The sequence below is a fragment of the Hibiscus syriacus genome, unplaced genomic scaffold (assembly GCF_006381635.1).
Source record: "Hibiscus syriacus cultivar Baekdansim isolate YM2019G1 unplaced genomic scaffold, ASM638163v2 tig00111311_pilon, whole genome shotgun sequence".
In the NCBI taxonomy this organism is placed as follows: domain Eukaryota; kingdom Viridiplantae; phylum Streptophyta; class Magnoliopsida; order Malvales; family Malvaceae; genus Hibiscus; species Hibiscus syriacus.
The window spans coordinates 2,226,552-2,254,176 of NW_024063054.1; the positions used below are offsets into that span (position 1 = coordinate 2,226,552).

Sequence of the window (27,625 nt, forward strand, 5' to 3'; positions counted from 1 at the left end):
TAGCTTCATGGGTAGCAGTGGTTTTACCAGATGCCAAGCAGATCATTGTTGCTACATCAAGAGGTTCGATAATAGCTTCATTATTTTATTATTGTAAGTTGATGACATGCTCGTTGAAGGCTCAAACATGCAAGAGATTATACACTTGAAGCAAAAATTGTCGAAACAGTTTGCTATGAAGGATCTGGGCACTGCAAAGCAGATTCTTGTGATGAGGATCAAGAGAGACACAAAGTCGGGGACTTTGATGTTATCACAGGCTGAGTACATCAACAAAGTACTCTCCAGGTTCAACATGCAAGATGCTAAACCAGTAAGTACAGCTTTAGGTGTTCATTTTAGTCTCTCCAAAGAACAGTCACCAAAGACGGAGGAAGAACGTGCACACATGGGGAAGATGCCATATGCCTCAGTAATTGGAAGTCTAATGTATGCCATGTTTGTACCAGACCAGATATTGCTCAAGCAGTGGGAGCTGTTAGCAGGTACATGAATAATTCAGGCAAGGTACACTGGGAAGCAGTTAAATGGATCCTCAGATATCTGCGGGGTACTACAAACAAAGCACTTTGTTTCAAAGGTAGAGATACGATACTGACATGCTATGTAGATGTTGACTTAGCCGGAAATATTTACATCAGAATGAGCACTACAGGGTATGTCTATACTCTAGGAGGAACTGCAGTGAGTTCGGTTTCTTAACTATAGAAGATAGTTGCTCTCTCCACAACTGAAGCAGAATATGTCGCTGTTACGGAAGCCAGCAAGGAGATGGTTTGGCTCCAAAGTTTCTTGAAAGAGTTAGGCAAGAAACAAGAAAACAATGTCTTGTATTGCGACAGTCAAAGTGCTATCCATCTAGCAAAGAATCCGTCTTTTCATTCCAGGACGAAGCACATACAATTGAGATATCATTTTATTCGATCTCTTCTGGAAGATGGGATTTTGAAACTTGAAAAGATTAGTGGAGCTCAAAATCTGGCAGACATATTGACAAAGATGGTGACTACGGACAAACTGAAGTTGTGTTCAGCTTCAGTTGGCATGCTAGAATAACAAGACCAGAAATACTGATGCATTGATCGAGGTGTGAAGACAAATTAAAATCAGTCTTCAAGTGGGAGATTGTTAAAAGTTAGTTTCAAAGTTTGGCAACCAACTTTGAAAAATGTTTTTCAAAGTTTGGTAAAGTTTGGTAGATGTTTGTTGAAAATAGGAATGGGTAAATTCACTTTAGTCATTTCACTTTAGGGTATTTTCAAAGATTAGTCCCTAAGTTTCAACTATAAATACCCTAGCTCATTTAGCTTCAAAATCATCCCAAATCCCAAATAGTTTCTTTCTCCCAATACTAGAGAGTTTCTTGTGAGTAGTGAGTGTTTTGTAAACACCTGTAAATTTTCTCTCTTAGTAAAAGATCTACAGCAGTCCGGAGACGTAAGCACAATTGGCTGAACTCCGTTATCAATTTCCGGGTATTATTTTTCCGCTTTTATTTCACATTCTTACTAATCTGGTTATAGGGTAATTACTTGTTTACTCGTTTATTTCCCAACAAAACCAACAAAGGCAAATCCCGCCAGAGAAACCCAAAGCTTCTATCCAATGGGAATTAGGAAAACCAAGCAATTTAGTAACAAATTCTGATATCAATTGTTGCGGAAGACGACTATCGGATAGAGCAAAATCGCAATTGATAATTTGAGAAAATAAAAATAAAGATAAAGAAGACACAAAATTTATGTGGAAAACCCTTAAATAATATAGGGTAAAAACCACGGGCAACGGTAGAAGAATTTCACTATGAGAAAATAAGAATTACAACCTCTCTCGATCTATCAAGGAAAAAACAATGATAATTCTCTCTTGATAAAAAAAAACAACTCTCAAGAAACTCTCTAAATTCTCTAATATTAGGAGAAAACTAGAATGATTTGGGATGATTTTGAAACTAAATGAGCTAAGGTATTTATAGTTAAAGTTTAAGGACTAATTTGTAAATACCTTAAATTATAATGAATAAATTATGATTTAACTATTTTTTTTAAATTCAACAATTGTTGCTGCCACCGAAAGTAATTGTTGAACAATTGCTGCTGCCACCGAAAGTTTCTTTAACTTTCAACAATGGTAGGCTTGACTTTTAACACGAGCCACTAACGCGAGGTTCCACGAAACCAATAATATCCCGAGAGTTCTCCCGAATAAACTACTTAGCAACTGTAATAAATTTGGAGCTACCACAGCCTCTGTCATTCCAAACAAAAATTTTAATCATTAAATAAATGGGAGTGTGAAGGTAACAATGCTTTATTATACCACCGACGTCAAGAGACTTTCATCCGAGATAGGATCAGGAGTGACAGTCGAGGCGTTCTGGAGGTCCCTAGATGTGATTGAATTAGCTGAGAGAATCACTTCCTTATTTTGTGTCGTTGTAGGGATAACATATGGAGGTTCTGGTTGGATTTTGACCTGGCTGGAAGAAGGGCTATTATTGTCCCTACGCATTATATCGGGGTAATGGTTCTCGGATAAAACCAAAGCAGTATACGATGTAGGATTCAATATGGTTCCTATGTTAACTGGAGGGGAAATATGAGAGCTTCTGGTGGAACTTTGAAGGCGACGAAGGATCGGTTTTAAGGAGAAGGTTGGTATGTGAACCGTTAAACGTTTACGAGGAGCAATGCCCTCTCTGGCCTTGGAGAAAGTTGTTACAACAGTTTTCTTTCCTTTGCTGGTGGTGGCAGTGGACTTGGTCTGAACAGATTTTGGGTTATGAGCAGTGGCCTCACTGACACAAGGAGGTAGAGGGGAAGGCAAGTCAGGTTGATCATCCTCGGAGACATCAAAGATATGATTATACTTGGAACCGTTGTCGTAATGATCATGTACTTCTTTACTATGGTCGGAGGGTTTCGCAGAGACCTTTCTTTGCTTGGTCGTTGCTATCATTCAAGGACCGAAGGATGAGTTCTTTGGGGCCGGGGTCGGACTAGCATTCTCAGGATTAGGGGTAGGTTGAGACGCACTGGTAATCATAGAGCTTATGTCCTTGACATGACCATATTTACCACACTCGAAACAAATGGCAGGTAACACATTGTATTCAATGGATTGAAGCCTACCATTGATCAGGATTTTAGAGATGAGGGGTTTACCTAGATCGATTCTAACAGCTATGCGGCCTCCACGATCATTTTCGGTTTGAAAGTCGATCTTGATCACCGGATCAATGCTCTCACCAATTTCAGTCAGGAGATTACGTTTGTATAGAGTGACGGGTAGGCCCAGGAGGCAGATTCAAGCTGTGATTTTCATGGGGTGTGATTGAGCAGAGGAAAAATCAACCGTCCAAGGCTCAACAATCAGATAGTGATCTAATATCATTCATGGTCCTTCAAATATAGCTTTAAAAAATCAGATTGTGTTCAAAAAATGATCAAGAAGTAATCATTCTCAATATTCATTACACGAGCTGGTTGGGAAGGCTTCCATAGTTTATATATTTTATTACACAACGTTGTATATCTAATCTTTATCCCCAGAAGTTTTACCACCACCGTTTGATCTAGGCTTTTTGCTGCCACTACGCAGGATGAGAAATCGATAGAAATAATGCCATCAATGACTGATCGAGCAAAATCTCACTAAAACAATTCAATTTCTTCATCATTGATAATAGCTTCATCCGAGGTTGGCTGGTTGGTGCTATCTCCCATTAGGATTTCCTTGTAAGACAGAGCGCGCAAGAGGGGGGCTTGAGGACTTCGAAGGATTTGGATCATTCTCAGTCCCCACTGAGCTAGGCGGTTCCAGGGTTAGCCAGGGCTTCAGATGGCATAACAGGTTGTGGTAAGTCAATATCACGGTTGCCGCTTGTATCCATTGCATCACAGCAAGCATCTAAAGGTTTGTCACCAACCCGATGAGGCTTCTTGATGAAACGAACGTCATCAGGCGACGGATCAGAAGGCTTACGGGGGTTGGAGGGGGTTTCGAGGAAATAGGAGCGTGCATTAGGGTTTTCACTTTTGTCTTGATAGCAAAAAACACTTTTGTAGTTGTAAAAGTATGGTCGAACAGGCATGAGGGAATTAAATGGGCCGACCCGTATAGGCTGTATAGAAGAGAGTTAAACTTTGAGCCCACTTGTTCCCAAACAGTGAATTTCGATGAGATAGCCTTCCCCAACCTCAAACAACATCTTCTTTCCTGTTCTCATCCACTAGCCCCACAAAATCCACCCCCAAAACCTCTCCAAATTCTTCATTCCTCTTTCGCAAGTTGCACCCACGAAGATAGGCTGGTAAAAATACAGGTTCTTTCGCCAATTCTCTTTATTTCATTCTCTCTCTAAAGGAGACGTTCCTATATCATATTTCGGCTGCATTTCTAAGATGGGTCAAATCCTTTTTAGCATGTTATCCACTTTTTGGGTTTAGGGTTATTGCTTTTATTGGATGCTTTTTTCGAGTTTTTTTTTCCTGATTTCTTATGCAGTTTACCGTGATGAGTACTGCTCTCCCTCGTGAATGGCTCGGCCTTCAACAGTTCCCCGTTGCTACTCAAACAAAATTGTTTGATTTGTTGGGAAAATTGAAGCAAGAGGTTTTGATGAACCCTTTAATCTATTTCATTTACTTCGACTTAACAACATGTTTACACAAGATTGTTTAATGTAAGAAAAATGCAGAATGTCAATACTTTGACTATCCTTGTTATGGGCAAAGGCGGTGTAGGAAAGTCTTCTACTATCAATTCTCTTCTCGGGGAGCAAGTTGTTCGAGTCACTGCGTTCCAGGTGAGTATTGGTTTTATCTGTTCCATTGCGTTCTTCGCTTGATTCGTTTATGCTGTTTTAATATTCTTAAGCTTTAGTCTTCATTACATTTGTGTATTTTGCAGTCTGAGGGGCTGAGACCCGTAATGGCTTCACGCACGTGGGCTGGGTTTACATTGAATGTAATTGATACTCCAGGGCTTGTAGAGGCTGGCTATGTCAACTACCAAGCTCTTCAGTTGATCAAAGGGTTAGTAGAGTAATTAAGCTGTTTAACCTAGAATCTTATATTCTTCACGATGGATATGGTTCTCAGTGAATGCTAGTCATATTTTCATTTTAGGATTATTTTTAGTTTCCCTACATGTTATTGTTCATTTTGGTTACGAACAAAATCTTTAATTGTCGTGCAGGTTTCTTTTGAATAAGTCCATAGATGTTTTGCTTTATGTTGATCGCCTAGATGCCTATAGAGTGGATGACTTGGATAAGCAGGTCATAAGGGCTATTAGCAACAGTTTTGGCAAAGAAATATGGCGCAAAAGTTTCCTTGTGCTCACTCATGCTCAGCTTTGTCCACCAGATGGACTGAATTATGATGTTTTTTCTTCTAAAAGATCCGAGAGTGTCCTAAAGGCCATTCGCATTGGAGCTCGTATTAGGAAAAAGGAGTTTGATGTATGTATTTTCTTTCAGGTTTATTTATGTTAGGCACATATTGGATCAAAAGCTTATTTGTTCCCCCAATATTCCTTGATGTCTGAGTAAAATAGTATCTGTCACTCATTTGTAATTCCGTTGTCTGAAAAGATATCTTAGCTTGTAAATTTATCTTTATTAGTTACTATTTCTTTCTATTGGTATGCTTAGAGTGCTGTGATTACATTTTTTTTAGATATTTCCTTGCTTTTAGGATTCTGTCATTCCTGTTGTTTTGGTTGAAAACAGTGGAAGATGCAATAAAAATGACAATGACGAAAAGGTTTGAACCCATTTTTTCCCTTTCATATTGTGCTCTCTATTTATCACCTTTTCATATATTTGATTGCCTTGATTCTTTGAAAATTACATGTTATTTCTATACAGATTCTTCCCAATGGCGAAGCTTGGATTCTGAACTTAGTAAAAGCCATCACAACTGTTGCAACGAACAAGTGTCAAGTTATTGTTGTTAGCAAGAAGTTGGTTGATGGGTCCGACGTTAACGATAAAGGAAAATTGTGGATCCCAGTTATTCTTGGGCTTCAGGTAAAGCTTCCACAATTTATTAGTTTCTGTTTGGGCTGAATTGGAACACAAATGATTTTTTTCTAATGCCCAAGTTTTTTTTTTTTGTTCCAGTGGGTTTTTATCAAATGGATTCAAGGAGCAATAAAAAGGGATATTGCAACTGGCAATGGGCCTAAATGAGAACAACATAAATGGGATCTGCTCGAATGCAAGTTTCATCTGGTCTTGTTTAACTTTCTATGTCATATGTGTTTTCCTTTAGTTTTGTTTTTTTTTTGGTAAATTGAATAAGAATCCTAAGAAGTTTTGTTTAACTTTCTATGCATATGCTTTAACGGGCATAGTTTGTATTTTTGGGATTCCATTGAGCTTTTGTAGGATTTAAGTGCATATATTCAGGCTAAGGTTCTTTTTGTTTCACTTCCATGTATTCCCATCTGTTTCTTTTGTTTTCTTTTCTCGAACTACTTGTATTGGTGTCTTTGTTCAGAGACAGATTTACAGTTTCCTCCAAAGTATGCCCCTCATTTATATTTGAAAGTACTTTTTACATAATCTTTTGTTCAAGGAAAGAATTAGCTCTTTCTTGTGGAGCATTTACCTTTGTTGTTTAAGCTCATAAAGGTGCAAGGAGCATCAATGGATAATAAGGATGGTCTGGCCCAGCCACCGTTGCCTGGCATGGTAGTGGTGCAGTATAACTGGCTTACCTTATTTTTGGGTGCGTGAATTGCGGGGATTTGTGCAGGTTAACTCACCACCATTACATGCTTCAATCATATTATGCATGCACTTCAATCACTGCAATACTTTATTTCATAAATCGTTTCGCTGCTTTTTCCCAACCTTTTCTCCCCTCTTTTAATCCATGTTACATTCATTTGCACTCAAAATACGGTCAAACATAGCTTGCTAATATAGGTGGCATTTACCGTCTTCTATTAAAGATTTGGAATTTTTAGGACGATGTCATGTAAGATCCTAACTATGCTCCACCAATTGCTTGTAAGAAGAAAAAAATGGTCCTACTAAATTTTGCAATTCAACTCGGAAGGACAAGTCAGATACTTTTCCTTCTTATTACATTGTCATTTGATTAATTTGATATAAAAGAATGATTTAAATCCAACTACATAGATAAAATTACATGTACCTATCATTGAAATGAATATTTGAATTTTATTCACCGAGTTTAGTTAAGGTAATTTTCAGTAATTTTTATTTGATCTATGTTAATTAACAATGCCAAAGCAAGCCTTTAATGAGGTCCTTCAATAAAGTGTAGCCCGAAAATCATGATGAGGAAGCATCGTGATTAAACGGTTGAGGCATGGGACTGGAACCAATGCATGAGCTACCCACACCAGGTGAAAATCAAGCTCATCATTTGGTCTCTCTTTAGCCGTGTCCCACAGGGCAGTGAAAGAAACCAGTTGCTACTGAAGATACTCATTTTTTTCTTCATTTTTTATTTAAATATTATTTATATTATTATTATAAATATTATTATTTATATTATTTATTATTAATATTATTACAAACAGGCCCATATTGTCTGGCCCAATTACAAATCCATATTGCCCAACTAAACCCTAAAACCATATTAGGGTTTGATCTAACCCTAGCCGCCTCATCATCTCAGCCGTTGGATCTGAGAGATCCAACGACCCACACTCATCCAGCACAAACCCTAGGGTGATGATACCCTAGGGCCACGCGGCCGTCGCAGCTACTCCCACCATCTCCACCGCTGCCACGTCTCGTCGAAAGCTTCCAGAAGAACCACGTCCCAGCCGCACACATGTCGCCCCAACGGTGAGTCGCCACTGGAAGTCCGGTGACTCACCGAACTTCACCTTTAGGACCGGTCCGAGACGAGCGCCGGTGATGGCTATAAAGCCATCACCCAACCTGCAAAGAAAAAAAACCCCAACAGAACAGAAAAAAAGAGAGGCAACCAACAGAGAAGGAGCAACCACAGCAAATCAAAGCATAGCAAACCCTCAACCAGCAACCATAAACAAAAGAAAAGAAAGAAGCTTACCGAGGAAGCCACGACCGTCGGACCCCTCCAAACATCACCAAAAACCTTAGAAAACCGAAGGTATTTTCCTAGATTTGCTCCGATCGGGAGCTATTTAAAAGAATAGAACACCGGAATCGTCATTAGGACGGTCCGATCTACGTTGTGGTATAAAAAAAAATTTTCGGCCACCGGATGCGGTGGCCGGCAGTGAGAATTATGGCGGCAGACGGTTGCCGCCTGGTGACCGGCTTCCCTCCGATGAGGGAAGCTAGAGAGAAGGGAGAGCGTTTTTCATTCTCTCTTAGTTAGAGAGAGAATGATAAAGGGAGAAATGAGAGAGTTGGCCCGAAGGGCCAGCCATTTCTGGATTTAAATAGCCCTTCCCGAACGACGTCGTTTTGGGAAGGGCTATTTGTATAATTTTTAATTGTTATACCCCATCCGTAGTCCCTCTATCTTATATGTTTTACATTTTAGTCACTGAATCAAATTTTTGATCCTTTTAATTTGGTTTCTACATTTTATTTATTTATATTTAGCCCTTAACCGTAATATTAATATTTTAGATAAAATACGTATTTAGTCCATTAATTTTAATAATTAATATTTTAATCCCAAAGTATATATTTTTAATTTATTTTAATTTGATATTCGAATTTTATATAATTTTATTTTAGTCACCAGATTAATAAATAAGGAAAATAGCATGTTTAATCCCTGTATTTTTAAAAAATTAATTACAAATTAGGTATTTAATTTTATTAGAATATAATTTAGTCACTAATTTTAAATATTTTCATTTATTATAAAGTTTTACTGCTTTTAAATATATAGTTCTAATTTTATTTTTATTATTGTTTATTTATGTTTTAATTTTACTTGTTTATATTTAAATATTATTTCTATTTATTATATTTTAATATATATTTATTTTTCAATATCAAAGAAAATGGCAGTCTTAATACAACTGGATGTCCTATTCTGGTATTTTAAAATTAAATATTATGATAAAAAATTTATAATTTAATTATAATATTTATTAATATCAAAGAAAAGAGCTATCTTAAGGCACCTAGAAGTCCTTTTCTGATATTTCTAAATAAGTAAATATCTTATTTTTGTTTAATATATTTTCTTAAAATATTTGAATTAAATAGGATTATAAATTAAATAATTTGAATTTTTAAATTTCTAATAATAGAGACAATTTATAATTAAAAAGTATCAATTTTGGGCGTTGTAGGGGTGCTAATCTTTTCCTAAACGTAACCGACCACGAATCCCTTTTTATCATTAAAAACAATGAATTTTTGGTTAAAATGCAGATCAATTTATCTTTTAACTGATGTTTTCTTAAATACTCTTTTAAAGGATGATTTTTAGGTATTCAACCTACCTGACCCAAAAGGCCGATGGCTACTCCCAAATTATTTTAAAAACCATTTATTCACATCACTTTTCACGCCAAGTAAAAAATTCGTGCCCGGACGAAAACCGGTTACGACAGCTTGGCGACTCCGCTGGGACCGAGTCAACTTTTAAAATCAATTATAAATTGTCTCTATTAATTATAAATTAAAATTCTTATATTTAATTTATAATTCTTTCTTTTCAAATTTTTTATACTTATTATTATATTATTTATATTTCATTTTATTTACAAGCATTTTATTTCATTATTTATTTTTTCTGTCAGAGGTTTGAACATTTATCCTCACACACAACACTCGCATTGCATAACATAAAGCTCTATAATTGAGTTTGTCCCTTTTAAGTGGGAGTGAAAGCGACGTCTTCGTGAGAATTTATTCTCCGTGTCAGACCTAGCAAGTAACTTTCGGGGTTTATATGCTCTATGTCTTCGTGAGAATTTATTCTCCGTGTCAGACATAGAGAAGTGTATCCCCTCGAATTGAACTCGATCCACTTTAGTCTGTGATGGACTAGGATTGAGGGTTAATAGCCCAAGGGGGCACTAACAAGGACAATTCGGGTACCTTTATTCTTAGATCTGAAACCCTGCATATAATAAACTCTAGAAACTCTTCCGATTTGAAGCCATGCTGAAATTTTGTCCAAAAAAGGTGTACACACAGGAGAAATGAATTCTAATTTTCCTTTTAATTTATTTATTTATTTTCTTACTGATTAAATTGCATGTGAGTTTAAATTATTTAAATTATGAAGAAAGCATGTTTAAATAAGGATATTTAAGTAGACATTATTATTAAATTATTATTTTTTCTTTATTATGTAAACTAATTCATTTCTTTTTGTGTGTTCTTTATTTCTTCTGTTTGCATAGCATCATACAGGATAAAAGGCATTGATCTTCGTGTTAATTGTCTCATTGGAAAGCCTTCATCCATGGATAAAAGTGTTCAAATCAAATAGTTCTAAACTCAGAAGTAAGACAGTGGGCTGAGGACTTACAAAGACAAGGAGGAGACAGTCTGCAAGATGACTATGTATCTGATTTGGCCAGTTATGCTCCAGTTTCGCTAAAAAGAAATGATATGCAAGATTTGAAGCATTTGGGAAAGTTGGGACTCAAACAAAAAGTTGCAGTTTTATCAGACTTACGGAGACATCCTATATTTTCTCTATGTTGAAGTTGATGATGACTTACTTCGAGCCCTAATTCAATTCTGGAATCCCGGGTACAATTGCTTCACTCTCAATAAAGAGGACTTGGTCCCTACTATTGAAGAGTACACAACTTTGTTACATATAGAAGGGGCTTTGGAGAATCGAATTTATTCAAAGTCAATTAAAACTCAACCCTTTCGAGTTAAATTAGCAAAGATTACCGGGGTACGAGAAGAATGGGTGGCATCCCGTACAAAACAAAAGGGCGAAAGCGAAGGCATTGCTTGGACTAACATTAAAGAACTTATTCAGTCATCCAGACACTAAAGTACGATTCGATCTATTTGCTCTGGGTATGTATGGTATGGTCATCTTCCCAAAGTATTAGGATATATTGAAGTTGCAGTAGTAGATTTGTTTGAGCAGCTACCAAAAAAGATTAATCCTGCTTCTGCAATTCTAGCAGAGACTTTCAGATCGTTAAATGCTTGTAGAAAGCTAAGAGGTGGACGATTCTCAGGGTGTACCCAATTGTTATATGTTTGGATCCGTAGCCATTTTTGGAGGACAGAAAAGGTTTCATACCGACGCTTTAATACAAATTACTCACCATTAAAAGAATTTCTGGAGCAAGAATGGCCGAAAGAAATTAAGAAAGATATGTGGATTAATGCCTTTCGAAATCTGCAAAGCAATGACATTGTTTGGAGGAATTGGATATGCTACTCGGATTGTGGGGAGGAATTGGATATGCACCACTTCTGGTCATAAGACAGTATGAAGGTCGTCAATTTGTACCTGTCACTGCTGGATTACATTAATCTGAGTTCGCATTCCACATCAAAAATTATAAAAGAAATATTATGGAGGCTTTTACAGCTTGAAAAACAACTTTTTGTATCCGAGCTAAAGCAGCAAAAGAAATGTTAACTCCTGATTATGAGGAATGAAGATCTGTCAGGAAAAATGAAAATATTCCTCTACCAGACCAAACTGAGGATATCTCTATGGAAGATCGCATTAAGGTGGTTCCATCAGAGATTGAAATCCTGAGAGCTGAGTTTGAAGCAGAAAGAGAAGATTGGTCAAGAGAATTAGAGCAAATGAGACGATATAAGCTATGTTGGGTGTTGACATTGACTTTCATTCATCATAATGTGCAATGTTGAGAGAAAACAAAGAAAAAGTTGATGGTGAATTCAGAGCATTAAAGAAAAATTACCAGAAGTTATATAAATCCCGAAAAGCATCAGGACGAAGACAATCAACAGTACAAATGACCAGAGAATTGAACATCGAGAAAAGTCAAGTTGAAGATCTGAAAGGAAATAATAGCCGTCTACTCAAAAGCCTTGAGAAAGGAAAACAAAAAATGGAAGATTTTGAGGTTGACAGAAGAGAGCGAATTATAAAACAAAGCTGAGCACCGCGAGATCATGGATGAAATGCAAAAGAAAGGGATCGAGCCAAAGATTTAGAAGAGATGAAGAGTGATATTCTTGATAAATTTGAGGGTGAGAAAAATATCATGTTTAAAGGATTTGAATCTGAAATGAACCATCTGATTGCCGAACTTGAAGTCAGGGGCCAAAAGATTAAAGAATTCAATATTGAAAAAGAAAAATGGGAGCTGGAAAGAAAAGAATTTCAATACCAAACTTGAGGTAGAGTAAGAAGTGGCTAGCAATTGGATGCAAAGATGTAGAAACAAGAATGTTCAAAATCCAGAAGCTTAATCAAAGAACGCAAGAAGCACGAACAAACTTGAAGAAGATCTGGATCAGTCTAGAAACAAAAACTCAGAGTTTAACGCTTACATTTTGCAACTTGAAGAGTCATTATTTCAAGAAAAGGTTCGTCTAGGACCTAATGATCTCAAAGAAGTAATGAGGAAAGTGCTTCACTACGAAGACGCATTAGAGATCTTGAAAAAACTCTTCACAATTGTCAAGTCAGAATCACTGAGTTAGAGCAAACTCTTGAAGGAACTAATGAACAATGGCAAAATCAACTGATTTCTATGTAGAAAGAAGTGAAGAAAGAAGTAATATGGTATCGAGGCCATGGTACAATGAGCGAAGTTGCTAGATATGTTGGAGAACTAGCTGTTGAAGCAAAAATAATTGAGCATCACGTTGATCCAGTTTCTAAATTCGGAAAGAAGGTGTCATGGCTAATGAAAGAAATTATAGAGCTTAATAAGAAAGCTACGCCTTATCTGTATTATGAACTATTATAAAGAAACTTTTGTATGCCGATGAAAGTTGTTCTATGACAATTAACTTTTTGGGATCAATACCTTTTACATACATGCATTCCGCATACATACATTCATTGCATTATTTTCATTATTTTTATAACATTCGTTAATTAAAATTTGAAAAATAATATCAAAAGAATTTTCAATCGCAGTTATTCTGGCCAAAAGAGAAATACAACATCACTACGGTACTAGACAAGCTACTAAGAGAATTATGGAGGATAAAATACAACGTATTGAGGAACAGCATAATAAAGAACAAGCAGAAATGAGAATGAAACTAGAGAAAATTGAAGCCAGTATTGCAAACTCACAAGACAACATGATGCAGAAAATAGAAGACATGTTTAAAGGCAGGGTATCATTGGGAAAATGCATGAAAATCCTGTATCTTTCGACCAAGAACCTATGTATCCTCTAAGTTTCCCACCAGAACCAATTTATCACTCTGGTACTACACCTACAAATCAATGCCCGCACATCAGCATTTCAAGAAGCCAAACCACATGAAATTCGACAAGTGGATCCTGCATCTTCAAGCAAAAATCCACTTATATCATATGTGAAAATAGGGGATTTTAATACTGAGCATCTAATCCCAGATTTGAATGAGCTGAATGAGAAGGAAAAAGTAAATGAAGAATTGACCAGATATATCAAGAGTTTAGAAGAATGAATGAAATCTGTGGAAATAACTGAATCATTCTATGGGTTTGACGCTAGTGAGTTGAGTTTGGTTCCATACCTAATCCTCCCCATCAAGTTCAAAGTTCCCGAATTTGATAGATATGACGGTACTACATGCCCTTCATCCACATTACTATGTTTTGTCGCAGAATGGCAGGATATTGAAAGACGAGAAATTATTAATTCACTGCTTTCAAGATAGTTTTACAGGACCAGCCTTAAAATGGTATACTCAATTGACCAAAGCCAACATTAGATCTTGGAAAGATCTGGCTAAAGCATTCCTAGAGCAGTACCGCCACGTAACAGATATGGTCCCTGATAGATGGACTCTCCAAAATTTGGAGAAAAAGAATAACGAAACGTTCAGACAGTATGCTCAGAGATGGCGTGACACGGCAGCCCAGGTTCAACCACCATTGTCAGAAAAGAGGCCACAGTAATATTTGTCCATACTTTAAAAGCTCCCTATTTAAATCATCTAATGGGGAATCCAACCAGAAATTTTGCAGATTTAGTTATTTATGGAGAACTCATTGAAAATGTCTTGAAAAGTGGCAAAATTAAATCAAAGGGGTCTAGTTCCAAAAGACCTATGTACTGGAAAAAAGAGAATGAAGTCAACAATGCAAACTCTTACAACAAGGATTCATCGAAAGTGTTACAATAACCCAGCCAAGGGTTAAGAAAGAAGAAACAAACACTAATCGAGCAGAGTCTAGAGGATCTCGAAAGGAAAGTGAAAGGTTATCTTTTACACCTTTACCAGTACCCTATGCAGATATCTATGATTCGCTGTTAAAAGCAGATGTCATACGGTCATATCCTTTCGTTCTTATGCAACCATCATTCCCTCCATGGTATGATGTAAAGGCACACTGTGTTTACCATGAAGGAATTACGGGTCATTCTATTGAAAACTGTTTGGCATTCAAAAGAGTGGTTCAAAATTTGATCAACACTAGAAAGTTGGAATTCAATTCACCATCTACATCAAAGCATCCATTGCCAAATCATGGAGATAAAAACGTGAATGCAATTCAGGAAGAGAACAGAAAGAAAGCAAAAACTGACATTTCTGAAATTAAATCTTCTTTTATTTGGATATTTCAACAACTCTCTTTAGCCGGTATAATTCCACGATAATTCAGGCCAAATCATAATGAAGGCAAGAATTACTGTGAATATCATCAAGAGAAGGGGCATGAAATTTAACTATGTCATGAGTTTAGGGATTTGGTGCAAAAATTGATGAATAACAGAGAGATAGAGTTCTTTGAAGAAGACAAAAGATGACGTTTGCTCATCAGATGATTCTAAACCTAATCAAAGAACAAGTGATCCTGTGATCATTAATGTGAATCATCTACGGTGATTCCTGCACCAACAAAGCCGAAAGTAGTTATCACCACTCCTCTACCATTTCCATACAAGGATACCCGCAGAGTACCTTGGAATTATCTACTAATGTTTCAATGGTAGGAGGATCTATTTCTCTAGAAAAAATAGAAGAGAAAATACAGAGTCTGGGTTCGACATCTGAAGCAGTGAGTGAAGTCAGATACTTTACAAGAAGTGGGAGATGTTACTCTCCCAAAACATCCAATACCTCGGAACAAGTGAAAGCAAAAGGAAAAACCATGGTAATACCCCAAAAGGTATTTGATGATGAATCCCCTCCAGCATTCAATGAGCCTGTAACAGAAAAAACAAGCGCAAGAATTTTTGAAATTCCTGAAACATAGTGAGTATAGTGTGGTTGAACAACTACACAAACAATAAGCGAGAATTTCTATTCTTGATCTATTGATGAATTCAGAAGCACATAGAAATGCTTTGATGAGAATGCTTAATCAAACCTTTATCCCTGAAGATATATCCCTCAATAAACTTGACAGAATTGTGGGACATATAGCCGCTGACAATTACATAACGTTCACGGATGATGAAATACCTGAAGGCGGAATGGGGTCAGTAAAAGCTTTGAATATCACTACACATTGTCATGGTCATGTTTTGCCAGGAGTATTGATTGACAATGGATCCGCTCTCAACTTGATGCCTCTAGTCACACTTCAAAGAATGCCTGTGGATAAATCACACATGAAGAGTTATCAGAATGTAGTACGAGCTTTTGATGGTACTCAAAAAGAGGTGCTTGGGAAAATGGAAATACCGTTGTTAATCGGACCAGTCGTGTACAATATTGACTTTGTGGTGATGGACATCCACCCTACATATAATTATTATTAGGGAGGCCATGGATTCATTCAGCAGCCGTTCCTTCTTCATTACATCAGAAATTGAAATTTGTGTTGATGGACAACTATATGCGTAGGAGCTGAAGAAGAAATCATTGCGTCTATAACAAGTGATGTTCCATATATTGAAACCAATGATGATGCTCTTGAATACTCTTTTCGAGCTCTTGAATTTTTCAATGCAACCTTTATTGCAAAGGAAGCAAAATTCCATATCCCAGATTATCTGATTGCACCAAGATGATGGTACGACAAACTTTAGGCATCGGAGCTAAAGCTGGGAAAGGTTTAGGAAAGAATCTTCAAGGGATTTCAGTTCCAGTAAGTATAAAGATGAAGAAAGATCGTTTTGGGCTTGGATTTAAGCCCAATTTTCAGCAAAAGAACAAAGAGATGAAAAGAAGGTGCGAAGACAGAAGGCAGGTTGAAAGGAGAAGAAATCCTTTGGGAACACATGTCTTTCCCACAGTTGAAGACCACATTCAGATAGGGGGAACAATTAATGTAGAACAACAGCTTGTTGAGGCCTTTAAAGAAGAAAAGTTGACGAAAGATCAAAGCATAGTTGAAGAAGCTATGAATGGGATTATTTATCAACATGATCATGAATGACAACAAGACTGGCAAATACTTGGATAGGATTCGCCATGTTTTCCTGGAGAAACACTCAACAATTGGACCACTGAAGACCTTCCTGTAGTTTTTAATATTAACAAAGAGTAATATTCAGAACTAATCTTTATGTTTAGCCCAAAAGTATGAAAACTTTTTGTTATCTTGTAAAGGAAATTATGTTAATTCACCTAATATTAAATATAAGAAATTTTCTTTAAAATTTTCAGATGGCAATCATTCTTTACATTTTCTTACATTTTTACATTATTTATTTCATAAATTTACTATATTCTTTCGGAAATATGTCCGACTTAAATTTGCAGGTGTCACAATGTTAATAGCATGTTTATTCCTAAATTTAATCAAGAGATAAATTTAGAGCAGCCCATATGTCTGGAGGAAATCATGAGTGTGAGGATGAACTGGAATGTGATGTTCCTATTGAATTATTAAGACTGGTAGAAAAATAAGATAAACAAATTTTACCTCACAAAGAAGAGATTGAGACTGTGAATCTGGGAACAGATGAAGAATGAAAGAGGTGAAAATTGGTACTACTCTGACAATCCAGATAAAACAAGAATTGATAAAACTTCTTCAAGAGTTCAAAGATATCTTCGCCTGGTCTTATCAAGATATGCCTGGTTTGAGTACAAAATAGTGATACACAAGCTTCCAATCAATCCAGAATATAACCGGTCCAACAAAAGCCAGGCGAATGAGGCCAGAAATGTTATTGCAGATCAAAGAGGAAGTGATGAAGCAGATTAATGCAGGTTTCTTACAGGCAGCCAAATACCCAGAATGGATAGCCAACATTGTTCCCGTACCAAAGAAAAATGGGAAAGTTCGAATGTGTGTGGATTACAGAGATCTCAACAAAGCTAGTCCGAAGGATAGCTTTCCATTACCTCACATAGACACCTTGGTGGACAATACTGTATGACACGCATGGTTCTCATTCATGGATGGCTTTTCAGGATATAATCAGATAAAAATGAATCCTGAAGACATGGAAAAAAACATTTGTAACCATGTGGGGCACATTCTGCTATAAAGTAATGCCATTTGGATTGAAAAATGCAGGGGCAACGTATCAAAGAGCCATGGTAACTTTGTTTCATGACATGATGCACAAAGAGATTGAAGTATATGTAGATGACATGATTGCCAAATCCCGAACTGAAGAAGAACATATTCAAAATTTGAGAAAGCTTTTCCATAGATTGAGGAAGTATCAATTAAAGCTCAACCCTGCTAAATGCACTTTTGGGGTAACTTCTGGGAAGCTTTTGGGATTTGTGGTCAGCAAAAAAGGAATCGAGATTGATCCAGATAAAGTAAAAGCAATTCAAGATCTTCCACCACCCAATACAAAAAAAGAAGTTCGAGGCTTTTTGGGAAGATTAAATTATATATCTCGGTTCATTTCTCAATTAACTGACAAATGTAATCAAGTATTCAAATTACTTCGAAAGAACAATCCTGAAGTCTGGAATGATGAATGTCAAGAAACTTTGGATATTATTAAGAAATATTTATCCAATGCCCCAATTTTAGTATCACCAATGCCTGATAGACCGTTAATTCTCTACTTGACAGTCTTTGAAAATTCGATGGGATGTGTACTGGGACAGCATGATGAATCTGGAAGAAAAGAAAAAGCCATTTATTATCTGAGCAAGAAATTTACTGATTGTGAAATTCGATATCCACCAATACAAAAATTATGTTGTGCTTTGGTGTGGGCTACTCGAAGACTCAGACAATATATGTTATATCATACTACTTGGTTGATATCCAAACTTGATCCTTTGAAATTCTTAATGGAATCACCAGCTTTGACAGGCAGAATGGCTAGATGGCAGATGTTATTATCCGAGTTTGATATTGTATATGTCAACCAAAAAGCGATAAAAGGAAGTGTCATAGCTGATTTTCTGGCCAACCGTGTATCAAATGATTATCAACCTTTGAGTTTCAATTTTCCAGATGAAGATTTGTTATGCATATCCATGAATGAAGAAGTCGGAACAAATGATGCATCTGCATCTTGGAAGCTTTACTTTGACGGAGCATCCAATGCCTTGGGATGAAGAATCGGGGTAGTGTTAATTTCTCCAGAAAATATTTATTATCCCTTTACAAGTAGACTGGAGTTCTTTTGCACCAATAACATGGAGGAATACGAAGCTTGTGTCATGGAATTGAAAGCAGCTATAGAAAGAAAAATCAAATGTCTCAAAATATATGGAGATTCATCGTTAGTGGTGTATCAATTACGAGGAGAATGGGAAATAAAAGATCCCAAATTGTTGGAATACCGAAATTTTACCCTCGAATTAGTGAAAGAATTTGAGAGAGTCACCTTCAATTATCTCCCTCGAGAAGAAAATCAAATGGCAGATGCTTTGGCTACATTAGCTGCTATGTTTCAGGCAACTAAGAAAGTTGATATGATGCCAATCAAAATGCAAGTATATAAAATTCCTGCACATTGTTATAGTGTGGAAGAAGAGGTAGATGGTAAACCATGATATCATGATATCCTGCAATATATCAAAAATCAAAGTTATCCACAAAATGCATCTGAAATTGATAAAAGAACCTTGAGAAGAATGGATGCTGGATATTTTCTTGATGACGAGACTATGTATAGAAGAAGCAATGATCAAATGCTATTGAGATGTTTAAATACCAGCGAAGCCAGAAGCATCATTGAAGAAGTACACAGCGGAATATATGGAACACATGCAAATGGTCTTTCCATGGCCAGAAAAATAATGAGATATGGATACTATTGGGCTACCATGCACACAGATTGTATTGATTATGCAAGGAAATGTCATAAATGCCAGATATATGCGGATAAGATTCATGTACCCCCATCTCCTTTACATGTAATGACAGCACCCTGGCCATTTTCTATGTGGGGAATAGACGTCATTGGGGCAATCACACCAAAAGCATCGAATGGACATTGTTTCATCCTTGTGGCAATTGATTATTTTACCAAGTGGGTTGAAGGTGCTTCGTATGCCAACATTAAGAGGTCCACAGTCTGCAAATTCATAAAGAAAGAGATAATTTGTCGGTATGGCCTACCAGAAAGGATCATTACAGATAATGCTCTAAATCTGAACAATAAAATGATGACCGAACTTTGTGCACAGTTTAAGATCAAACATGCAAACTCAGTGGCATATCGTCCAAAGATGAATGGGGCAGTTGAAGCGGCAAATAAGAACATCAAGAGAATCATTACAAAGACCACTGAAACTTACAAAGATTGGCACGAGAAGTTACCTTTTGCTCTATATGCATACCGAACTACTGTTCGAACATCTACTGGGGCAACACCTTTTTCTTTAGTATATGGGATGGAAGCAGTCTTACCAATTGAAGTTGAGATTCCATCGCTTCGAATTTTGAGAGAAACAAAATTGGATGAATCTGAATGGAACCAAGCTAGATTTGATCAATTGAACCTTATTGAGGAGAAAGATTGAAAGCTATTTGTCATGGACAGATGTATCAGAAACGGATGATGAGTCTCATGAAAAAAGTACATCCAAGAGAATTCCAAGAGGGTGATCTAGTACTAAAAAAGATCTTGCCTATACATAAAGATTTCCGTGGGAAATGGATGCCTAATTGGGAAGGGCCATACGTTGTAAAAAAGGCCTTTTCCGGAGGAGCGTTGATCTTGGCAGAAATAGATGGAAAAATTCTGAGAAACCCAATAAACTCGGATTCTGTCAAGAAATACTATGCTTGAAAAAAAACAAAAACAAAAAAAGAAAAAATGAGGGAAAAAGAAAGAAAAAGAAAAGAAGAAAAAGAGAGGGTCAAGATGAAAACCCGCAAAGGGCATCTTGTAACCAAAGGAAGGATTTGAGTTGAAAACCTAAAAGGGCGGCTCAAATACATGTTGATATTAGGCATCTGGAAATTGAACCCTCTTAAGATTTTGATAGTTTGGGAGGAACTTCACATCTATAAGCATTCTGACAACGTTTGAGATCTTTCGGACAAAAGCTTACATCAGTACTCTAAATTATATCAATTTGATTAATTTAGAAATACTTATGCTAATAATTTGTTGAGTCATTTGAATTTTTATCATTCTTATGCTTGCCATAACTTTGAATACAATTCTATCTATTTATTAATAAATTCCAAGTTTATTTTCTTTAAATTCAATTTATTTGAGATTCAATTTATTTCCGAAAATTCAATTTATTCTTTTATTTTGTAAATGGATTAACATAATTTTGAAATAAGTTAAAGATTTCTGAATATCACTTTATGTTAATACTTTGGAATACAAAGTAAGCAAATTATCACCATCATAAAGCCATGAACAACATTGCTGCCTTTCCCATGCTGATCAATTTCTTTGTCAAGATGATATCCATTATGTCCTTCAGAAGATTGCTGAATTTGAATTTGAGGACTTATGGCACAGAATAAGACATTGAAACAGATTCTATATTTGTATGCCTTTCATATTGGGTAACATTGGTTACATGATTACAAAAGATGAGATAACCAGTTTTACTATCAGCCAAACCTTTCCATGATTCGAAAAAGTGGGATATATTGGAGCAGCAGAAGAGACAGCTGTCGTAGCAGTCATTGCAAGAAAATGAACCAACAAAAATCTTCTAGCCATCACAATGATGTTTAGTGCTACCATTAAGGTTGTTACACGGGATGCCACTGACAACAAGGTCGAATTCGACAAATCTACTCATCAATTGCTCCAACCGATCATCATTCAGTTCTTGCACATCTGTTTTCAAAAGTATGCCAAGACAGTAAAAAGCAACCTCTGCATCACTGATCTCAGAGAAAAGAGACAGAACATTGATACCACCATGGAACATATCTCTATACAGATCCTCATGCATGGTTTTTAGGGAAACCTAGAAGCATTTCCACCTCATCAGGTTCAAATGACGTAACTTTATTCCTTCCAACCCATACCAGATTCCATTTTCAGCAATCATCAAGAACATGCTTTTAGACACTCGAATGTGGCTCATTGTCATAAGCTTCAAGAGCCTTACAGATCCTTTCTGTCAATTTGGCACTTCCTGTACATGTTTATAAACAGTTCAAATTTGTTCTTGGATCCCAGGAAGGCCATCATTTCTTTGTCAATGGAAAAGCATCATGTATAGCACATGAAGGAAGCAGAATAAGAGGAAATCTGTTCTCAATTGGCAGAATTATGAATATAGCCCTTTTCAGTGTAGTAGCATGAAAATGCTTCGAATCTACAAATTCTGGCTCTACATCAAATAAGTACTAGGATATTCCAGTCCAAACATTAATTGGAGCAAGTGCCATGTGCTCATAGTAGAAATAAGAAGACCCAATAACATCTTCTGGAAGTGTTCTTTGAGTTATATGATCTGATTTGATATGAACCCCAAAATCAATCATTGGATTTTAAAGATGAATTTGCTCATAGTAGAAATAAGAATACCCAATAGCATCTTCTGGAAGTGTTCTTTGAGTTATCTGATCTGATTTAGTATGAACCCTAAAATCAATCATTGGATTTGAAAGATGAATTTGCTCATAGTAGAAAGAAGAAGACCCAATAGCATCTTCTGGAAGTGTTCTTTGAGTCATCTGATCTGGTTCGGTAAGAACCACAAAACCAATCATTGAAATTGAAAGATGAATTGCATGATCGTCTTCATTAAGAAGCTTCTTTTCAAGCTTCTTCTGCTTATTCTTTTTTAAGAAAATCATAGCCCAAGTTTCGCCTTTTCTTGTAATTGGGATCATTGCATAATGGCTTCCTATCTTTTACCGGAAGAAGTATGTCAGCATCCTTAGCCATTTGAGCAGTACATATAAAATTTGTCAACTCTGCAATTGATGAATCAGGATTATATCTCTATGACTATTGAAGACATATCATTTGAGTATCCCATTTTCGTCAAGTATAACAGTTTACTCTCCTCATCAGAACTAGAATTCAAGATTTCCTCAGTATCAAAAGAACTATCAATATTTGTGAAATCATCTTGAAAGATCACTTCATAATCAGATGAGTTGTTATCAGAATCAACATGTTGCATGAGTGCGAGCTTTTCAAGAGCCTATACTATTGAGTTTTATTCTCAAGAGATTTTATGACATTATATCTACATCTACATTTGTCAAAGATGATAGATTCTCCGATTTGAAGAAGAAAGATTTATTGGATTTCTACACAACTGAAGAAATACTCAGTTCACCAATCTGAAATCAAATAACTTAACATTCATGCATCATATTTAGGCATTTGCAAAAATAGGTGCATTTTCATTCATTTTATCCATGTTGAATTTTGACAGGAATTTCAAAGATTTTAGCAAAGATTAAAATCCATCATTCGGTGGATCAACATTTCCAGTTCGAGTTCATAATGAGAAGAACTCATCTGAATAAGGAAGAAGAAGTTCATAATGAGAAGAATTTGTTCAACCTTTTGCTCGAATTCATCACTTGATGGATCAGCTTTTCCAGAGAAAGTTCATAATGAGAAGAACTCATCTGAAGAAGGAAGAAGAAGTTCATAATGAGAAGAATTTGTTCAACCTTTTGTTTGAATTCATCGTTTGATGGATCAACATTGCCAGGTAGAGTTCATAATGAGAAGAACTCATCATCTGAAGAAGAAGAAATTGTTCAAATTTTTGCTTAAATTCATCACTCGGTGAATCAACATTTCCAGTTCGAGTTCATAATAAGAAGAACTCTTCTGAAGAAAGAAGAAGAAGTTCATAATGAGAAGAACTTGTTTAACTTTTGGCTTGAATTCATGATCAATATTACCAGTTCAAGTTTATAATAAGAAGAACTCATCTGAAGAAGGAAGAAGAAGTTCATAATGAGAAGAATTTGTTCAACCTTTTGTTTAAATTCATCATTTGATGGATCAACATTGCCAGGTAGAGTTCATAATGAGAAGAACTCGTCATCTGGAGAAGAATTTATTCAACTTTTTGCATAATTCTATCACAAAAGGAGATAGATCAGCATCAACCTTTCTAGAAAAAGTTCATAATAAGAAGAACTCATCTGAAGAAGAAAGAAGAAGTTCATAATGAGAATAGCTTATTCAACCTTTTGGATGACTCTATCACAGAAGGAAATAGGTCAACATCATCCCCAGCGGAAAGTTCGTAATGAGAAGAACTCATCTGAAGAAAGAGAAGAATTTATTAAACATCTCTATATTAATCAAGTGAAGTCAAATGAAAAAAAAACTTATTATCTTTTCGTCTTTGCTCTATTCTTGTTAACACAAGAAATAAGCAAAGAGGGGCAGCTGAAGATACTCATTTTTTTCTTCATTTTTTTATTTAAATATTATTTATATTATTATTATAAATATTATTATTTATATTATTTATATTATTATTACAAACATGCCCATATTGTCTGGCCCAATTACAAATCCAGATTGCCTAACTAAACCCTAAAACCATATTAGGGTTTGATCTAACCCTAGCCGCCTCATCATCTCAGCCGTTGGATCTGAGAGATCCAACGGCCCACACTCATCCAGCACAAACCCTAGGGTGATGATACCCTAGGGCCACGCGGCCGCCGCAGCTACTCCCACCATCTCCACCGCTGCCACGTCTCGTCGGAAGCTTCCAGAAGAACCACGTCCCAGCCGCACACATGTCGCCCCAACGGTGAGTCACCACTGGAAGTCCGGTGACTCACCGAACTTCACCTTTAGGACCGGTCCGAGACGAGCGCCGGTGATGGCTATAAGGCCATCACCCAACCTGCAAAGAAAAAAACCCCCAACAGAACAGAAAAAAAGAGTGGCAACCAACAGAGAAGGAGCAACCAACAGCAAAATCAAAGCATAACAAACCCTCAACACAGCAACCAGAAACAAAAGAAAAGAAAGGAGAGAAGCTTACCGAGGAAGCCACGACCGTCGGACCCCTCCAAACATCACCAAAAACCTTCGAAAACCAAAGGTATTTTCCTAGATTTGCTCCGATCGGGAGCTATTTAAAAGAAAAGAACACCGGAACCGTCATTAGGACGGTCCGATCTACGTTGTGGTATAAAAAAAATTTCCGGCCACCAGATTCGGTGGCCGAAAGTGAGAATTACGGCGGCAGACGGCTGCCGCCTGGTGACCGGCTTCCCTCCGATGAGGGAAGCTAGAGAGAAGGGAGAGCGTTTTTCATTCTCTCTCAGTTAGAGAGAGAATGATAAAGGGAGAAATGAGAGAGCTGGCCCGAAGGGCCAGCCGTTTCTGGCTTTAAATAGCCCTTCCCGAACGACGTTGTTTTGGGAAGGGCTATTTGTGTAATTTTTAATTGTTAAACCCCGTCCGTAGTCCCTCTATCTTATATGTTTTACATTTTAGTCACTGATTCAAATTTTTGATCCTTTTAATTTGGTTTCTACATTTTATTTATTTATATTTTAGCCCTTAACCGTAATATTAAATATTTTAGATAAAATACGTATTTAGTCCATTAATTTTAATAATTAATATTTTAATCCCAAAGTATATATTTTTAATTTATTTTAATTTGATATTCGAATTTTATATAATTTTATTTTAGTCACCAGATTAATAAATAAGGAAAATAGCATGTTTAATCCCTGTATTTTTAAATAATTAATTATAAATTAGGTATTTAATTTTATTAGATTATAATTTAGTCACTAATTTTAAATATTTTCATTTATTATAAAGTTTTACTGTTTTTAAATATATAGTTCTAATTTTATTTTTATTATTGTTTATTTATGTTTTAATTTTACTTGTTTATATTTAAATATTATTTCTATTTATTATATTTTAATATATATTTATTTTTCAATATCAAAGAAAAGGGCAGTCTTAATACAACTGGATGTCCTATTATGATATTTTAAAATTAAATATTATGATAAAAAATTTATAATTTAATTATAATATTTATTAATATTAAAGAAAAGAGTTGTCTTAAGGCACCTAAAAGTCCTTTTATGATATTTCTAAATAAGTAAATATCTTATTTGTGTTTAATATATTTTCTTAAAAATATTTAAATTAAATAGGATTATAAATTAAATATAATTTGAATTTTTAAATTTCTAATAATAGAGACAATTTATAATTAAAAAATACCAATTTTGGGCGTTGTAGGGGTGATAATTATTCCCTACACGTAACCGACCACGAATCACTTTTTATCATTAAAAACAATGAATTTTTGGTTAAAATGCAGATCAGTTTATCTTTTAACTGATGTTTTCTTAAATACTCTTTTAAAGGATGATTTTTAGGTATTCGACCTACCTGACCCAAAAGGCCGATGACGACTCCCAAATTATTTTAAAAATCATTTATTCACATCACTTTTCACGTCAAGTAAAAAATTCGTGCCCGGACAAAAACCGGTTACGACAGCTACAAAAGTGGTGCCTCGCTTTCCCTCCGACCCCGAAGTCCCCGGGAGGAAAAACAAACATGAGCAGAAGCAGCAACTTGAAAATGCCGTCGTGGCATTTCTTGTTCCGCTCCCTTCAATTCTGTTCTATCTTTATTTCCTTAGTCATCTCCAGAGCAACAGTGCTCACCTTTCTCCTCTGTGGTCGTGATGTTTCCATCACCCTCTTCTGTTAGCCAATGTCTTCTTCAATGTCAATGTCCTTTTCTGGCTCATTGGTTTCATCCAATCCAGCAACTGGGTCAGTGCCTTTCTTTTATTACTTGTAATTATTTAAATTCTACTCCTCCTTATTGCCTTCTTTTGGTTGGTTTCAGATGATTGATCTGTATTGGACGGTGATACCGGTGTTGTTACTTCATTACTATGCAATCCACCCTTTGGCTCAATTTGATCGGTGGTGGACAATGATCGTTACAGTGTTGACTTGGGTCTGGAGTATTAGGCTGGCCCATAGCTATTTCAGGCGAGAAAAATGACAGTGGGGTGCCAGAGAAGACTGGTGGTTCGCTGATATGCGCTTACAATACGGCAAGCATTGGTGGTGGATTTCCTTCTTCTCTGTTTACGTTTCGCAATGATTCTCCAGATATTTTGTATTATACGATTTGGTTCTTTCTCTAATAACAAATAAAAATTTGATCCTTAAGTAGAAGAAAGCAAACACCATTACATTAATAAAAAGCTGATGAGAGAACATGAACTAAACTAACTGGTGTTTCAACTATGCAGATACTTCTGATTGGGATATGTCTTCCGCTGTATGTCGTCCACTTGGTAGATAAGCCCTTGAATATCTGGGATTTTGTTGCCACTGGAGTTTGTTTGTGTGGTTTGTCATAGCATGCTTTGCAGATATGCCAACTGCATAATTTTGTGACTAGAAATACCAAGCTAAAAGTGCTCGGAAAACCTATGGTCCCGAACCTCAACCGTGGCTTGTGGCGGTGCTCGCGGCATCCAAACTACTTTGGGGAACAACTATGGTGGTGGGGGCTGGCTGTATTTTCATGGAACTTGGGTCATGGATGGACCTACGTGGGATGTTTGATCAATAGTATGTGCTTAGCTTATGTTACTTTCCTTGTGGGGCAGCGGATGTTGAAGCAGGAGTACAGAACTGAAGCATACAGGTTATACCAAAAGACAGCCTCGGTGTGGGTACCATGGTTCAAATCTTCTGCTATAACAGTGAAGGATAAGGATACTTGATCTAATATTTTGTTATTCTGCCAGTACTTTCAAAAGGAAAGAAAAACCCATCTCCAATCCTTTATTGTTTTTAGTTTCTCTCACGGAGAATGTAATCAAGTTGCTCAGGCATTGGTTGAGTTCAATCCTATGGGTTTTTTCTTCAATAGAAATAGATGCAAGCCCTGATGAAATGGGCTTGGGCTTATTCTGGAAACGGGAATTGATCTACAAAAGAAATTGAATTAAATACCTTAACAAGGAATAAATAAATTTAATTGAAAAGAAAGTCAGGTTAGTTAGTTGAACGACGTTTGCCTGGTGAAGAAGAATTGTCACAGTGGTAGCCCTCGCAAAAAGGTTGGGTTAGGGTTCCAGAATCAATTGCAAGAATCCTTTCAATTGTAAAACATATGCCGGGGTTCACGGCAATTCAGCTCAATTTCTTAATCGTCCTCCTCCTATCTTCTGTTTACGGACGCCGATCGTGCAATCATTGCCGGA

The 27,625-nt window shown here is 36.3% G+C and overlaps 1 protein-coding gene and 1 pseudogene across 2 annotated transcripts; both read left to right on the forward strand.

Moving 5' to 3' along the window:
• The first annotated feature begins 3,916 nt into the window (after positions 1-3,916).
• LOC120158335 (translocase of chloroplast 33, chloroplastic-like) lies at positions 3,917-6,299 on the forward strand. 2 transcript variants are annotated; one of them, XM_039169203.1, is made up of 8 exons: positions 3,917-4,324; positions 4,507-4,614; positions 4,700-4,807; positions 4,912-5,036; positions 5,200-5,464; positions 5,700-5,768; positions 5,873-6,034; positions 6,128-6,299. In XM_039169203.1, the coding sequence occupies exons 1-8, from the start codon at positions 3,932-3,934 to the stop codon at positions 6,194-6,196; spliced, it is 1,299 nt and encodes a 432-aa protein (XP_039025134.1). In that variant the 5' UTR covers positions 3,917-3,931; the 3' UTR covers positions 6,197-6,299. The 2 variants fall into 2 exon arrangements, with proteins under 2 accessions (XP_039025134.1, XP_039025135.1); XM_039169204.1 differs by having other exon boundaries at positions 3,917-4,312.
• A 356-nt stretch (positions 6,300-6,655) lies between these two features.
• LOC120158449 lies at positions 6,656-27,142 on the forward strand (annotated as a pseudogene).
• Positions 27,143-27,625: the final 483 nt, after the last annotated feature.